General features: G+C 46.4%; 1 protein-coding gene across 2 annotated transcripts in view; it reads right to left on the bottom strand.

Moving 5' to 3' along the window:
- Positions 1-15,705, bottom strand: part of LOC128705400 (nephrin) — a 505,892-nt gene that overhangs the window by 115,353 nt on the left and 374,834 nt on the right. For both annotated transcript variants that reach the window (XM_070100632.1, XM_070100633.1), the window contains one exon: positions 15,057-15,187. In XM_070100632.1, the coding sequence (XP_069956733.1) occupies positions 15,057-15,187 (131 nt within the window). The remainder of the gene's footprint in view (positions 1-15,056; positions 15,188-15,705) is intronic.

The raw sequence follows: 15,705 nt of genomic DNA, 5'->3' as shown, positions 1-15,705 counted from the left end.
TATCATAAAACTCCAGAAGGTTTGTGACACAGGATTTGCCTTCCGTGAATCCGTGCTGGTTGGCATTTATACTCCTGTTCCGTTCCAGGTGCTCCACCACTCTCCTCCTGATAATCTTCTCCATAATTTTGCATACTATACACGTCAATGACACAGGTCTATAGTTTAGTGCCTCTTTTCTGTCTCCTTTTTTAAAAATGGGAACTACATTTGCCGTCTTCCATACCTCAGGTAGTTGCCCAGTGTGTGTGTGTGTGTGTTTGTGTGTGTGTGTGTGTGTGTGTGTGTGTGTGTGTGTGTGTGTGTGTGTGTGTGTGTGTGTGTGGTGTGTGTTTGAGTGTGTGTGTGTGTGTTTGTGTGTTTGTGTGTGTTTTTGTGTGTACACTCACCTATTTGTGGTTGCAGGGGTCAAGTCATAGCTCCTGGCCCCGCCTCTTCGCTGATTGCTACTAGGTCCTCTCTCTCCCTGCCCCATGAGCTCTATCATACCTCGCCTTAAAACTGTGTATGGTTCCCGCCTCCACTACGTCACTTTCTAGGCTATTCCATGGCCTGACTACTCTATGACTGAGGAAATACTTCCTAACATCCCTTTGATTCATCTGAGTCTTCAAATTCCAATTGTGACCTCTTGTGTCTGTGTCCCATCCCTGGAACATCCCGTCTTTGTCCACCTTGTCTATTCCGCGCAGTATTTTATATGTCGTTATCATGTCTCCCCTGACCCTCCTGGCCTCCAGTGTCGTCAGGCCGATTTCCCTCAACCTTTCTTCGTAGGACAATCCCCGTAGCTCTGGGACTAGTCTTGTTGCAAACTGTGTGTGTGTACTCACCTATTTGTGGTTGCAGGGGTCGAGTCACAGCTCCTGGCCCCGCCTCTTCGCTGATTGCTACTAGGTCCTCTCTCTCCCTGCCCCATGAGCTCTATCATACCTCGCCTTAAAACTATGTATGGTTCCTGCCTCTACCACATTACCTTCTAGGCTATTCCATGGCCTGACTACTCTATGACTGAAGAAATACTTCCTAACATCCCTTTGATTCATCTGAGTCTTCAACTTCCAATTGTGACCTCTTGTGTCTGTGTCCCATCTCTGGAACATCCCGTCTTTGTCCACCTCGTCTATTCCGCGCAGTATTTTATATGTCGTTATCATGTCTCCCCTGACCCTCCTGGCCTCCAGTGTCGTCAGGCCGATTTCCCTCAACATTTCTTCATAGGACAATCCCCGTAGCTCTGGGACTAGTCTTGTTGCAAACCTTTGCACTTTCTCTAATTTCTTGACGTGCTTGACTAGGTGTGGATTCCAAACTGGTGCTGCATACTCCAGTATGGGCCTGACGTAGATGGTATACAGAGTCTTAAACGAATCCTTACTGAGGTATCGGAACGTTATCCGTAGGTTTGCCAGGCGCCCGTATGCTGCAGCAGTTATCTGATTGATGTGCGCCTCAGGAGATATGTTCGGTGTCATACTCACCCCCAGATCTTTTTCCTTGAGTGAGGTTTGCAGTCTTTGGCCATCTAAACTATATTGTGTGTGCGGTCTTCTTTGCCCTTCCCCAATCTTCATGACTTTGCATTTGGCAGGGTTAAATTCAAGGAGCCAGTTGCTGGACCAGGCTTGTAGCCTGTCCAGGTCTCTTTGTAGTCCTGCCTGATCCTCGTCCGATTTGATTCTTCTCATTAACTTCACATCATCTGCAAACAAGGACACTTCTGAGTCTATCCCTTCCGTTATGTCGTTCACGTATACCAAGAACAGCACAGGTCCTAGGACTGACCCCTGTGGAACCCCGCTTGTCACAGGCGCCCACTCTGACACCTCGTCGCGTACCATGACTCGTTGTTGCCTCCCTGTCAGATATTCTCTGATCCATTGCAGTGCCTTTCCTGTTATGTGTGCCTGGTCCTCTAGCTTTTGCAGTAACCTCTTGTGAGAAACTGTGCCGAAGGCCTTCTTGCAGTCCAAAAATACGCAGTCGATCCACCCCTCTCTCTCTTGTCTTACTTCTGTCACCTTGTCATAAAACTCTAGTAGGTTTGTGACACAGGATTTTCCTTCCCTGAAACCGTGCTGGTTGTCAATTATACACTTGTTTCTTTCCAGGTGCCCCACCATTCTCCTCCTGATGATCTTCTCCATGACCTTGCATACTATACACGTTAGTGATACAGGTCTGTAGTTTAGTGCCTCATGTCTGTCTCCCTTTTTAAAAATTGAGACTACATTTGCCATTTTCCATACCTCAGGGAGTTGCCCAGTTTCAAATGATGTGTTGAAGATCTTTGTTAATGGCTCACACAATATCTCTGCTCCCTCTTTAAGGACCCATGGAGAGATGTTGTCTGGTCCCACCGCCTTTGAGGTGTCAAGTTCGCATAGCAGCTTCTTCACCTCCTCCTTGGTTATATGTACCTCATCTAGTACTTGCTGGTGTGCCCCCCTGTTCTGATTTCTTGGAGTCCTACTGGTTTCCACTGTAAATACCTCTTTAAATCTTGTGTTGAGCTCCTGACATACCTCTCGGTCGTTTCTTGTGAATTCCCCATCACCCTTCCTCAGTCTGATTACTTGGTCCTTGACTGTTGTTTTCCTCCTGATGTGGCTGTACAACAGTTTCGGGTCAGTCTTTACTTTTGATGCTATGTCATTTTCATATTGTCTCTGAGCCTCCCTTCTTATCTGTGCATATTCGTTTCTGGCTCTTCGGCTGACTTCTTTATTTTCCTGAGTTCTCTGTCTTCTGTACCTTTTCCATTCTCTAGTACACCTAGTTTTTGCCTCCCTACACCTTTGGGTGAACCAAGGACTCGTTCTGTTCTTCCCATTATTTCTGTTTCCCTTGGGAACAAACCTCTCCTCTGCCTCCTTTAATTTTGTTGCTACATAGTCCATCATTTCTTGTACTGGTTTTCCTGTCAGTTCCCCCTCCCACTGAATGTCTTGAAGGAAGTTCCTCATGCCTGAGTAGTTCCCCCTTTTGTAGTTTGGTTTTTCCCAGCCTATTCCAGCTACTCTCTCCACTTGGAGCTCAGCTATGTAGTCGAAGCACAGAACCACATGATCACTAGCTCCCAGGGGCCTTTCATACATGATACCCTCGATGTCCGAACTACTCATGGTGAATACAAGGTCCAACCTTGCTGGTTCATCCTCTCCTCTCTCTCTGGTAGTGTCTCTAACATGTTGATGCATGAGGTTCTCCAGTACCACATCCATCATCTTGGCTCTCCATGTTTCGGGACCCCCATGGGGCTCCAGGTTTTCCCAGTCAATCTCCTTGTGATTGAAATCACCCATAACTAGTAACTTTGCTCCCCCCATGTGTGCTCTCCTGGCCACCTCGGCTAGTGTGTCGATCATTGCTCTGTTGCTCTCATCGTAAGATAAGATAAGATTTCGTTCGGATTTTTAACCCCGGAGGGTTAGCCACCCAGGATAACCCAAGAAAGTCAGTGCGTCATTGAGGACTGTCTAACTTATTTCCATTGGGGTCCTTAATCTTGTCCCCCAGGATGCGACCCACACCAGTCGACTAACACCCAGGTACCTATTTGCTGCTAGGTGAACAGGACAACAGGTGTAAGGAAACGTGTCGAATGTTTCCACCCGCCGGGAATCGAACCCGGGCCCTCCGTGTGTGAAGCGGGAGCTTTAGCCACCAGGCCACCGGGCCACCTCCAGGCCTCCTGCAGTTCTGTGGTGGGTTGTACATTACTGCAATTATCACCTTATGTCCTTCAGACTGGATTGTTCCTACTAAGTAGTCCCTTTCGCCCATGCCATCCATTCCTTCCATTTTCTCAAACCCCTACTGGTTTTTAATGAGCAGTGCAACTCCTCCTCCCCCTCTCCTCCCTCTGTCTTTCCTGAGGATTTGATATCCGGATGGAAAGATTGAATCTGTTATTATTCTGGTGAGTTTTGTTTCTGTGAGTGCTATTATGTCTGGGGATGTCTCTTTGATTCTTTCGTGCCACTCCTCATACTTGTTTGTTATTCCCTCTGCATTTGTATACCACACCTTCAACTTCTTTTCTAAGACTGTGGTCTGGGAGGTATATTGGGGTTGTGGAAATGGGAGACCTGGTAAGGAACTATGGGTTGTTGCTGTGGGGGTGGAGTTTGTAATGTAGTGGGTGGGGGCATTGGATGTGGCATGGGTGTTTTGATTTAGAGTGTTTGGTTGCACTGGGGTTGACCTGGTTGGGAGGCTTCTATAGGAAGTTGTGAGGGAGGCTGTATTTGATCTTCCTCTGTGTGTATGTGTGTATGTGTGTGTGTATGTGTGTATGTGTGTGTGTATGTGTATGTGTGTGTGTGTGTGTGTGTGTGTGTGTGTGTATGTGTGTGTATGTGTGTGTATGTGTGTATGTGTGTGTATGTGTGTGTATGTGTGTGTGTATGTGTGTGTGTGTATGTGTATGTGTGTGTATGTGCGTTTCTCTCTCTGCGTCTCTCTCTCTCTGCGTCTCTCTTTCTCTCTCTGCGTTTCTCTCTCTCTGCGTTTCTCTCTCTCTCTCTCTCTCTCTCTGAGTTTCTCTCTCTCTCTGAGTTTCTCTCTGAGTTTCTCTCTCTCTCTCTCTGCGTTTCTCTCTGCGTTTCTCTCTGCGTTTCTCTCTGCGTTTCTCTCTGCGTTTCTCTCTGCGTTTCTCTCTGCGTTTCTCTCTGCGTTTCTCTCTGCGTTTCTCTCTGCGTTTCTCTCTGCGTTTCTCTCTGCGTTTCTCTCTGCGTTTCTCTCTGCGTTTCTCTCTGCGTTTCTCTCTGCGTTTCTCTCTGCGTTTCTCTCTGCGTTTCTCTCTGTGTTTCTCTCTGTGTTTCTCTCTGTGTTTCTCTCTGTGTTTCTCTCTGTGTTTGTGTGTGTTTCTGTGTGTGTTTCTGTGTGTGTTTCTGTGTGTGTTTGTGTGTGTTTCTGTGTGTGTTTCTGTGTGTGTTTCTGTGTGTGTGTTTCTGTGTGTGTGTTTCTGTGTGTGTTTCTGTGTGTGTTTCTGTGTGTTCTGTGTTTGTGTGTGTTTGTGTGTGTTTCTGTGTTTGTCGTTGCAGGAGTCTTCACTGGTCGCTACCAGGTCTTCTCTCTTCCTGCTCCATGAGCTTTATCATACCTCGTCTTAAAACTATGTATGGTTTCTGCCTCTACTACGTCGCTTACCAAACATTCCACTTCCTGGCAACTCTGACTAAAAAAATACTTCCAAACATCCCTATGACTCATCAGAGTCTTCAATTTCCAAGTATGACCCATTGTTTCTGTGTCCCGTCTCTGGAACATCCTGTCTGTCCACCTTGTCAATTCCTCGCAGCATTTTGTATGTCGCTATCATGTCTCCCCTGACCCTCCTGTCCTCTAGTGTCGTCAGGCCGATTTCCCCTTAACCTTTCTTCGTAGGACATTCACTTAGCTCTGGGACTAGTCTTGTTGCAAACCTTTGTACTTTCTCTAATTTCTTGACTGGCTTGACCGGGTGTAGGTTCCAAACTGGTGCTGCATACTCTTGTATGGGCTTGACGTACATGGTGTACAGAGACAAACGATTCTTTACTGAGGTATCGGAACGCTGTTCTCAAGTTTACCAGGCGCCCTTATGCTGCAGTAGTTATCTGGTTGCTGTGCGCCTCAGGAGATGTGCTCAGTATTATATTCACCCCGAGATCCTTTTTCTTGAGTAAGGTTTGCAGTTTTTGGCCACCTAGCCCATACTCTGATAACTGTCTTCTTTACCCTTCTCCGATCTTCATGACTTTACTTTTCGCTGGGTTAAATTCGAGGAGCCATTTGGTGGACCAGGCTTGCAGCCTGTCCAGGTCTCTTTTTAGTTCTGCCTGATCCTCATCCGATTGTTAGTTCTGCCTGATCCTCATCCGATTTTTAGTTCTGCCTGATCCTCATCCGAGTCTATCCTTTTCGTCATGTCATTCACATACCAAAAATTGCACTGGTCCTAGGACTGACCCTTGTAGAACCCCGCTCGTCACAGGCGCCCATTCTGACACCTCATCTCGTACCATGACTCGTTGCTGCCTCCCTGTCAGGTATTCTCAGATTCATTGCAGTGCCATTCCTGTTATGCGTGCCTGATCCTCTAGCTTTTGCACTAATCTCTTATGAGGGACTGTCTCGAAGGCACATCCCTGTCTCTCGTGTCTTACTGCAGTTATCTTGTCATAAAACTCCAGTAGGTTTGTGACACAGGATTTTCCTTCCCTGAATCCGTGCTAGATGTCGTTTATAAGCTTATTTCGTTGTAGGTGCTCCACCACTCTCCTCCTAATAAACTTCTCCACAACTTTGCACACTAAACATGTCAGTGACACTGGTGTGTAGTTTAGTGCCACGTGTCTGTCTCCTTCCTTAAAAATGGGGACTACATTTGCAGTCTTCCATACCTCAAGTATTTGCCCAGTTGCAATGGATGTGTTAAAAACTGTTGTTAGTGGCACGCACAGCATCTTTGCTCCCTCTTTAAGGATCCACGGAGAGATGTCCAGTCCCACCACCTTTTGAGGTATCTAGTTCGTTTAGCAGCTTCTTCACCTCCTCCTCAGCTGTGTGTATTTCATCCAACACTTGTTGGATATATTCCTTGTTGGTGTACCCTCCTGTTCTGACTTCCCAGAGACCTTTCTGTCTCCACTGTAAATACTTCCTTAAATCTCATGTTGAGCTCCTCACATACTTCTTGGTCATTTCTTGTGAGCTCCCCACCTTCCTTCCTCAGCTTAATTACCTGGTACTTGACTGATGCCTTCCTCCTGATGTGGCTATATAACAGTTTCGGGTCAGACTTGACTTTCGATGCTATGTTGTTTTCGTACTGTCGCTGGGCCTCCCTTCTTATTTGTGGATATTCGTTTCTGGCTCTTTGACTAAACTCCTTATTTTCCTGGGTCCTTTGTCTTCTGTACCTTTACCTTTTTCTAGTGCACTTAGTTTTTGCCTCACTGCTTCTTTGGGTAAACCAAGGGCTCGTTCTGGTATTCCCATATTTCTGATGCCCTTGGGAACAAACCTCTCCTCTGCAACCTTACATTTTGTTGTCATGTATTCTATTTCGTTTACTGATTTTCCTACCAATTCTCTTTCCCACCAAACCTCCTGCAAGAAGTTCCTCATGCCTGTGCAGTCACCCCTTTTGTAGTTTGGCTTCTCCCGTCCTACTCCTGCTACCCTTTCCACTTGTAACTATGTATTCACTAGCTCCGAGAGGCCTATCATATATGATGTCCAGTCTTGCTGGTTCATCCTCACCTCTCTCTCTGGTAGTGTGTCTAACATGTTGATGCATGAAGTTTTCCAGTACCACATCAATCATCTTGGCTCTCCATATCTCTGGACCCCCATGTGGCTCCAGGTTTTCCCAGTCAATTTCCTAGTTATTGAAATCACCCATGACTAGTATTATAATAAAAAAGCGCTAAATCACAAGGGCTATACAGCTCTGCAGGGCAGGAAGGACGCGAGGGTATCAGGTGGCAAAAGGGAGAGGGATGATTAGCAGCTTACAGAGAACAGCGGGGCAGTGGATAGTGCAGGGGTAGAGGGTAGGAAGAGATTGAGGTAGAAAGGGCCGAGGCGAGTGCAAAGGTATCATCAAAGTTTGTGGAGTAAATCAGTCATTGTCAAGAAGTCAATGAGAGAGTCAGGATTAAAGGAGGGTCCATCAGCAAGAACGGAAGGTAAAGAGAAAGTAGTAGAGTGGAAATGACGTTGGAGGTAAATTCTGCGTGCTCGTTGATAGAGAGGGCAGTCTAACAGAGCCTGACACTTATCACAGAGAGGAACAGAGTGCCTCTCCACGAGATACCCACGAGTAAGACGAGTGTGGCCGATGCAAAGACGGGAGAGAGTAGTCTCCCAACAACGACACTGATGACAAGACGGCCAGTAACCTATACTCGGTTTAATAGACTGAAGTTTGTTACCAAGCAGCTTAGACCAACGTTGTTGCCAATGGGTGTGAAGGTGGGTAGCTATTGTAGCAAAATAGTCCGTAAATGGAACACCTCTATATGAAACTGGTAGGTCAGGTACTGCTGACTGCTCAGCAGTGTCTGCCTGTTCATTGCCCTGTATGTCAACATGACCAGGGACCCAACTAAAAACAATATCTTTATGCTTGGTAGAGATGCGGCGTAGCCAAAGTTGGATACGGTGAACTAGGGGGTGAGGTGTATCAAATTTTCGTGAAGCCTGTAAAGCACTAAGGGAGTCTGAGACAACCACAAATGATGACACAGGCATAGATACAATACAGGTAAGTGCTGCAAGAATGGCATACAATTCAGTTGTAAAAATGCTAGCCGAGGATGGTAAATGTCCTCGCATGACACTGTCCGGAAATGCTGCCGCGAATCTGATGCCATCTGTGTACGGAAACAAACACACATGCAGTTTAATGTGATCCTTTATTGACGACGTTTCGCCCACACAGTGGGCTTTTTCAAGTCACAAACAGAAAAAGCCCACTGTGTGGGCGAAACGTTGTCAATAAAGGATCACATTAAACTGCGTGTGTGTTTATGTTTCCATTGTGTCGGTATTTTATACCATTTATTTTCATCGCCATCTGTGTACACTGATGGCATGAGAATGAGAGCGTAAGTGGTCAAGAAAAAGTGCGAAAAGCTACCGTAGGCAGTTGGGCTTTCGTGCAAGGGAGTGAGAAAGAACAGACCCGAACAGCTGGAACTTCCCAGGGGGGCAGGGAGAAGTGAGATGCTACATGAACATAGAAAGGTGGTAACTGAAGGGATGACAAGAGCGAATGTAGGCGAAGAGAAAAGGGACGTAGCAAACAGGGACGACGAATAAATAATGTCTACTAACATCGGTGACTATTCTATATATGGAAGGATTATGGAGATCATGAGAGCGAACATAGTAGCGAAGGCAATGGGCATCACGGAGATCGAACAAGAATGGAATACTCGCTTCAACAGAGAGACTCAACAGGGGAAGAGCGAAAAGCACCAAGGCATAAACGTAATCCCTGGTGATGAATGGGGTTAAGGCTAGAGAGAGTAGCAGGAGAGGCCACTGAATAGATCTTGTCACCATAATCGAGTTTCGATAAAATGAGGGCTGAATGTAGGCGAAGCAAAGTTCGACGATGAGCTCCCCATGAAAGACGAGCAAGAGTTTTAAGAAGGTTCAGCCGGCTGTGACAAGTTGGCTTCAGAGAGGTAATGTGAGGTTTCCAGGATAACCTACGGTCAAAGAGAAGGCCTAGAAACCTGACTATCACGTTCAGGGATACGTGAGCCGTAGAGGTACAAAGGATGATCGGAGATGACAGAGCGTCTAGTGAAAGTAATTGGGCGAGTTTTAATACTGGAAAATTTAAACCAATGCATGGTGGCCCAATTAGAAACACGGTCGACCACATGCTGGAGAGAAACTAATGAGGTGACCGTCAGCGCCTGCACAGACAATAGCAAAGTCATCAACAGAGAGATGACCAAATATTGGATGGAAGACTAGAGGCCAAATCATTTATAGCAGGAGAAAAAGTGTTGTTCTCAGAACACATCCCTGGGAGACACCTTCAGCTTGGACAAAGTGCGGGGAGAGCACATTATTAACCCGAACATGGAAATGTCTGTCAGTTAAGAAGTTCTTAAGGAAGGATGGTAGATTGCCTCGGAGGCCTAAGGAGTGGGCTTGGGCCAAAATAATATACCTCCAAGTTGTGTCATATGCCTTCTCAAGATCAAAAAATATGTCAATAACCGAGTGGTTATTTGCAAAGGCATTACGAACATACGCATCCAAGCATAGCAAGGGGTCGATGGTAGAACGGCCATTACGAAAGTCATATTGAATAGTGGGGAGACTGTCTCTCTCTAGATACCACATTAAACGTTGGTTTACCAGACGTTCCATCACTTTGCAAACTGCACTAGTAAGAGCAATAAGACTATAGTGGGAGGCATTATGTCCCGTAGTACCCAGTTTGCGGATTTCCACAGCTTGGGAAGAACTCCTTGTGACCAAATAAGATTGAAGAGGTGTAAGAGGACTGTAAGGGCTGACTGACGTAAATGTTGTAACATCTGAACGTGAATGCCGTCAGGCCCAGCTGCCGATGATCGTTAAGCCGAGAGTGTTGCCTCCAGTTCCAGAAGTGTAAAAGGCACACAAGATTCTTCTTTAAAAGAAAAGTCTAAGGGTGCTAACTCTCTGGCAGACTTTGAGGAAAGAAACGAGGGGCATAGACGGAGCTCCTGAGAAATGCGGACCAGATGATTGCCAGTTTCAATGGCAACGTCAAGAGAGTTTGCTATGTTATGTAAGACACATGTGCAACAGTTGGGTATCTTTATTTCTAAACGTTTTGCCTACACAGTAGGCTTCTTCAATCGAGTACAGAAAAGTTGGTAGAAGCAGAAGAGACTTGAGGACGATGTAATCAGTCCATCACCCTTGAAGTTTTGAGGTGGTCAGTCCCTCAGTCTGGAGAAGAGTATTGTTCCAAAGTCTGAAACAATATGGAGTTGAAGTGACAGGATGGAGCCTTATATACCGCCAGGAGGCGAGATGTAGGCCAGTAGTAGAGGTAAGAATGTAGTCGTTGGGAGGTCAGGTCCCTCTCAAATCCAGTCATTCTCACTAGTAGAAGTTGTCCAAGTTGATTTCAGGTCTGTACTACGATACCCGTGTGTTGCAGTGTCTGACAGAGTGAACATTAAAATGGTATAAAATACCGACAGGTTGTTAGGTAAGACACATATGCAACATCTCACCTCCTGGCGGTATATAAGGCTCCATCCTGTCACTTCAACTCCATATTGTTTCAGACTATGGAACAATACTCTTCTCCAGACTGAGGGACTGACCACCTCAAAACTTCAAGGGTGATGGACTGATTACATCGTCTTCAAGTCTCTTCTGCTTCTACCAACTTTTCTGTACTCGACTGAAGAAGCCTACTGTGTAAGCGAAACGTTTCGAAATAAAGATACCTAACTGTTGTACATGTCTTACCTAACAACCTGTCGGTATTTTATACCATTTTAATGTTCAGGGTTTGCTATATCAACACTGGCAACCTGCAGAAGAGGAGCCGGGTCAGGAGAGTATTTACCACTCAGTTTCCTCACTTTTTTCCAGACTGCACTCGGAGGAAGCCAAGGTGATGGTGGAAATAATCTCGCCAGCATATGCGTTTAGCGTCACGGATGACACGGTGAGCAACCGCTCGCTTCTGCTTAAAATCAAGAAGCCTATCTGTGGTTCTATTGTACCGGTACCTGCCCCACACAGCAAGTTTCAAACGTATTGCCCGAGCACAAGCAGGAGACCACCATGGCATGCACTTCTGAGAATGCCTGCCTAAGGTTTGGGGTATAGAATGAGAAGCTGTGGTTAAAACTGACGTTGAGAAGAGGTGTAAAAGCTCATCAATGAAGAATGAAGAAGGAACCTAAATAAAAGCAGTTAGTTGCGAGTAAAGGTCCCAATTTGCTCGATCAAATTGCCAGCGAGGGTTACGAAGAGGTGGTGAATATGAAGGAGAAGTGAGAATGATTGGAAAATGATCACTGTCATGTAAGTCCAGTAGAACAGACCAGGCAAAGTCTAGTGCAGTGGAGGAAGAGCAGACCGAAAGATCGATGCAAGAGTACGAGTACGAGGATCAAAATGGGTGGGAGTACCTGTATTTAAAACATGGAGGGGGCGAGAAGCAAGAAAAGCCTCCAACTGAATGCCACACGAGTCACAATGAGACCCCCCCCCAGAGGAAATGGTGGGCATTAAAATCGCCAAGTAACAGAAGTGGTGGTGGTAAGGATGAAACAAGAAAAGCAAAATCTGGGATAGTTAATGCCCGAGAAGGAGAGAGATACAAAGAACATATTGTAAACCACTTATTCAAGTGGATACAGGCTGCTGTGTAATGCAGCGAGGTATGAACAAATAGTTGACGGTATGGAATATCATTGCGTAGAAGGGCACTTTCATTAAACGTCCCATCAGAAAAAGGAACCAAAGAATACAATAAATTATAGCCTGAAATGGGATGGAAGACAGCTGAATGTAATTTTGGTTCATGTAAGCAAACACCAACAGGGAAAAACCGGGAAAGCAACATCTGAAGCTCACCCTGATTACCCGAGGCCGCGGATATTCCACTGTAAATAGGCCATGATTGGCAATGAGGAAAATACCAGGAATCCACAGGTAAGGGCACCTATGGACTAGAGGAGTTAGAAAAATCTGTGTGTGGTGGCATCGGAAAACGTTCAAGAAGTGAAGGAATGGAGTGTTAAGAAGAAAGGAGTTGTGGAAATGGAGGAGAGGGAAGAGAAAGAACAGGAGGTGGATCAGTGTCCATTGAAAGTTTAGTCTCTGCAATATATTCTGAAATAGCTTCAAGTGTTTCTGAATTCAAAGACGTTATATGGGAGACAATATTGGAGGTAGAAGGAGGGTGAGTAAAGATTGGGACAGTAATGGACTGTACCAAAGTAGGGGGGACGAAAGAGTGTAGGGAACTGGAGAAGTGTGGGAGGGGACAGAAGAGGCAGAAACCTGGGAGGTGGGAGAAGGGGGAGAAACTTGGGATGGGACAGAGGAGGAAGGCACAGTGCAAGGAGGGTGAACCTCCACACTTGTATTAGAGCCAGTGAGAGGGGAAGAACCAGGCACAGACTGGAAAGGTAAAATTTATAGGTGGAAGAAGGGATGGAGGGGGAAAAGATTTGAGCAATGGGGATTTTTTTGGACTTTTGAGAAGTAAAGAGGCGATTGGGAGAAGGTGTCATACAAGGTCTTATCGATACTGGGGCTTGTGATGGAGAACATGAAGATGTGAGAGCAGACTGAGGTGTTGAAGCAGGGAATTCTGAGCCCAGGACAGCAAAAGAATTAGAGACAGGAGTAACTATGGGAGGGGTACCCACAGAGGAGGCTGCAGAAGATGGGACCCTAGAAGCGGGGGGACATTTAGAAACACGAGAATAAGGAATATGGGGTAGTCTCCCTTGGAGGCGCAGATGAGAAACTGCCGTAGCATAAGGGAGACCTTCTGCCTTTTTGAGGCAACGGATTTCCCGCTCATTTAAGTAGACCTGACAATGGTGAGAGTAAGAAGGGCGAGCCTCATGACAATTTAGGCAAGAGTAAGGTCAGCTACAAGATGTATTAGAATGGTCATCGGCACCACAGACTGGGCATTCGGCTATAGATCTGCAATATTTTGCTGGGTGACCAAATCGCCAGCAATTTCTACACTGTTGCAGTGTAGGGATCACCTTTCGAACTTGCTACTTAAACAGAGGATGGGAGTTCACGGCTGTCGAAAGTTAATCGAGCCACATTGCAAGGGTATCGTCTCCACCTGTGGGGAGGAAGGACAAAGTGTCTACTTTGAGCATTGGGAGATTTTGGAGTTCCAGCTGTTCGAGAATGTCAGTGCCACATGTCTAGAAATTCTGTTGGATGAGGCAGGATGACAGTACCACTACAAGAATTGTGGGAATGTTTTTGAATAGTGACAGGAATAGTATCGATATGTGAAAGAAGAGAAAGATCATTAGCTTGGGTAGCATTCTGGACAGTGATGATGCACGTACTGCTCTTGAAAGCATGAAAGGAAATATCGCTACCAACATGGCATAGGAACGCCTTGCCAATACTATGGTCGGAAAGATAGGCAATAGAGGAAGTCGGTCCGAAACTTAGCATGGAAAGGGAGTGTATGATGTGTCGGTCTTTTCTGAGTAGAATGGGAAGGTGGTGCAGTATCATCATCAGGCAATTGACATTGGCGTTTAGAAGTGGGACCAGAGTTGGTCTGACGTGGGACGGGCTGGAGATTCGAAAATTGCCTCACCATAGAGGGAGAGGCTGGAAGCATAGTCAAAGGAGGGCGGAGGTCAGACAAATCAAGGAGTCAGTTGAGACCCTGGTACCTGAAGTGGGTGATGAAACAGCACCAGCATGAGGTACAGGGGCATCAGGATTGTCCGAAGAATGGTCAAAAAACGAGGCAGGGTCAGAACGGGGTTTGGTACCAGTAAGGGGCCCCGAGGGTAGCAGGTTCATGGACTAGGGCTTCCATGGTTAGGTTACTTCTTTCTTTTTGTTTTTAAGAAAAAATAAGAAAAAATTAATAAAAAAATGGGAGAACAGGGAGGAATAGTTCCTAGGAGGAATGTAAGGGCCGGAAATCGCCCTCTGCACCCAAGAGGACCTCAACACCGCAAGTAGTGCAGATAAGGCATGGAACCCATGCCATACCCTACCCTTCATGCCAGTAAACCAGCAATCCAGGATAGCAACCTCACATCTGCCGAGCTACCTCGGTGGACAAAAGAGAGGGCGGCTGGATATCTGCCACAAAGCATACCTCCTTCGGCCACCACCCCCGGAATCTGAAAGGCGGCCTCCAGAGATACACCCAAAAGACACCCGAAGCCACCCCCTGGGAGACTGGAGGGGTAGCTTTGGGTGTCTTTCGATCCAGATTCCACGGCAAACTACGACACCGCCAAGAACCTCAATGGAATGGGATTGACCCTGGTACCCTTCCCCCTACCCAGGAACCAGTAGGCCTGTGGGGAGAATCCCAAAGGCCAAAAAGAGGAAGGGAATAAGGGAGGGATGGGGGGGTAGGAGGAGGAAAGGAAAAAGGGAGGATGGGGAGGATGGGATAGGGAAGGGGGGTAATTAGGTTCGGTCTAAGGAGACCAAAAGGTCTAATTCCTCAGACCAAGAGCCTCTTCACCACGCCAAGGAGCACACCCCCCTTGAAGAGGCCCATGACTAGTAGCTTTTCTCTACCCGTGTGAGCTCTTCTGGCCACCTCAGGTAGAGTATCCACCATTGCTCTGTTGCTCTCTACATATTGTTTTCTTGGCCTCCTGCATTTCTTTGGTTGGTTGTACCTCATTGCAATGACTTCATTATGTTCCCCAGACTGAACTGTATCTACTTTATAGTCCCTCTCGCCCATTTCGTCCATTCCTTCCGCTTCCTCAAATCCCCCATCGATTTTTAATGTGTGTGTGTGTGTGTGTGTTAGAAAGGGGAATACTATGAAGTTGACTTACATTATGATACCAGACGACCTTGTACACATACGGGTGAGCTTTGACATTGCACTCAAAGTAAACATCGTCTCCTTCCTTTATCTCGCTGGGAGTGAGACTGCTGCCCATCGCCAGGTACACCTGTGGCGTGTCTGTGGAGAGAGAAGAGCTGAGGTGAGGAGCTGCATTCACAGTGTCTGAACTAATGAGAAATAGTATGAGGGGATATATCGGCTGTTTTGGTGCGTGTGGGATAGTATAAGAACGGAGGCTGATGAAAGACCATAATACTGTGTGGTGCAGCAATATGCCTGTTTGTATTTAATACTACAGCGGGACAGGAGTTAAGATAAATGGGAGTTTTGTGAGTTGTGTGGCGTAGCAAGACGTACAAGGACCATAACATTGCATCAATATTGCTGCACACTAACAGCACCTTTCAAGGCAGGTGAAATTGCTGACCTAGAAAATGTACAGAGAACCTTCACGGCGCGCATAACGGAGATAAAACACCTCAATTACTGGGAGCGCTTGAGGTTCCTGAACCTGTACTCCCTGGAACGTAGGCGGGAGAGATGCATGATTATATACACCTGGAAAATTCTAGAGGGACTAGTACCGAACTTGCACACGAAAATCATTCACAACGAAAGCAAAAGACTTGGCAGAC

This window comes from Cherax quadricarinatus, chromosome 73 (genome assembly GCF_038502225.1).
Source record: "Cherax quadricarinatus isolate ZL_2023a chromosome 73, ASM3850222v1, whole genome shotgun sequence".
Classification (NCBI taxonomy): domain Eukaryota; kingdom Metazoa; phylum Arthropoda; class Malacostraca; order Decapoda; family Parastacidae; genus Cherax; species Cherax quadricarinatus.
This window is presented reverse-complemented; position numbering and strand designations above follow the sequence as displayed.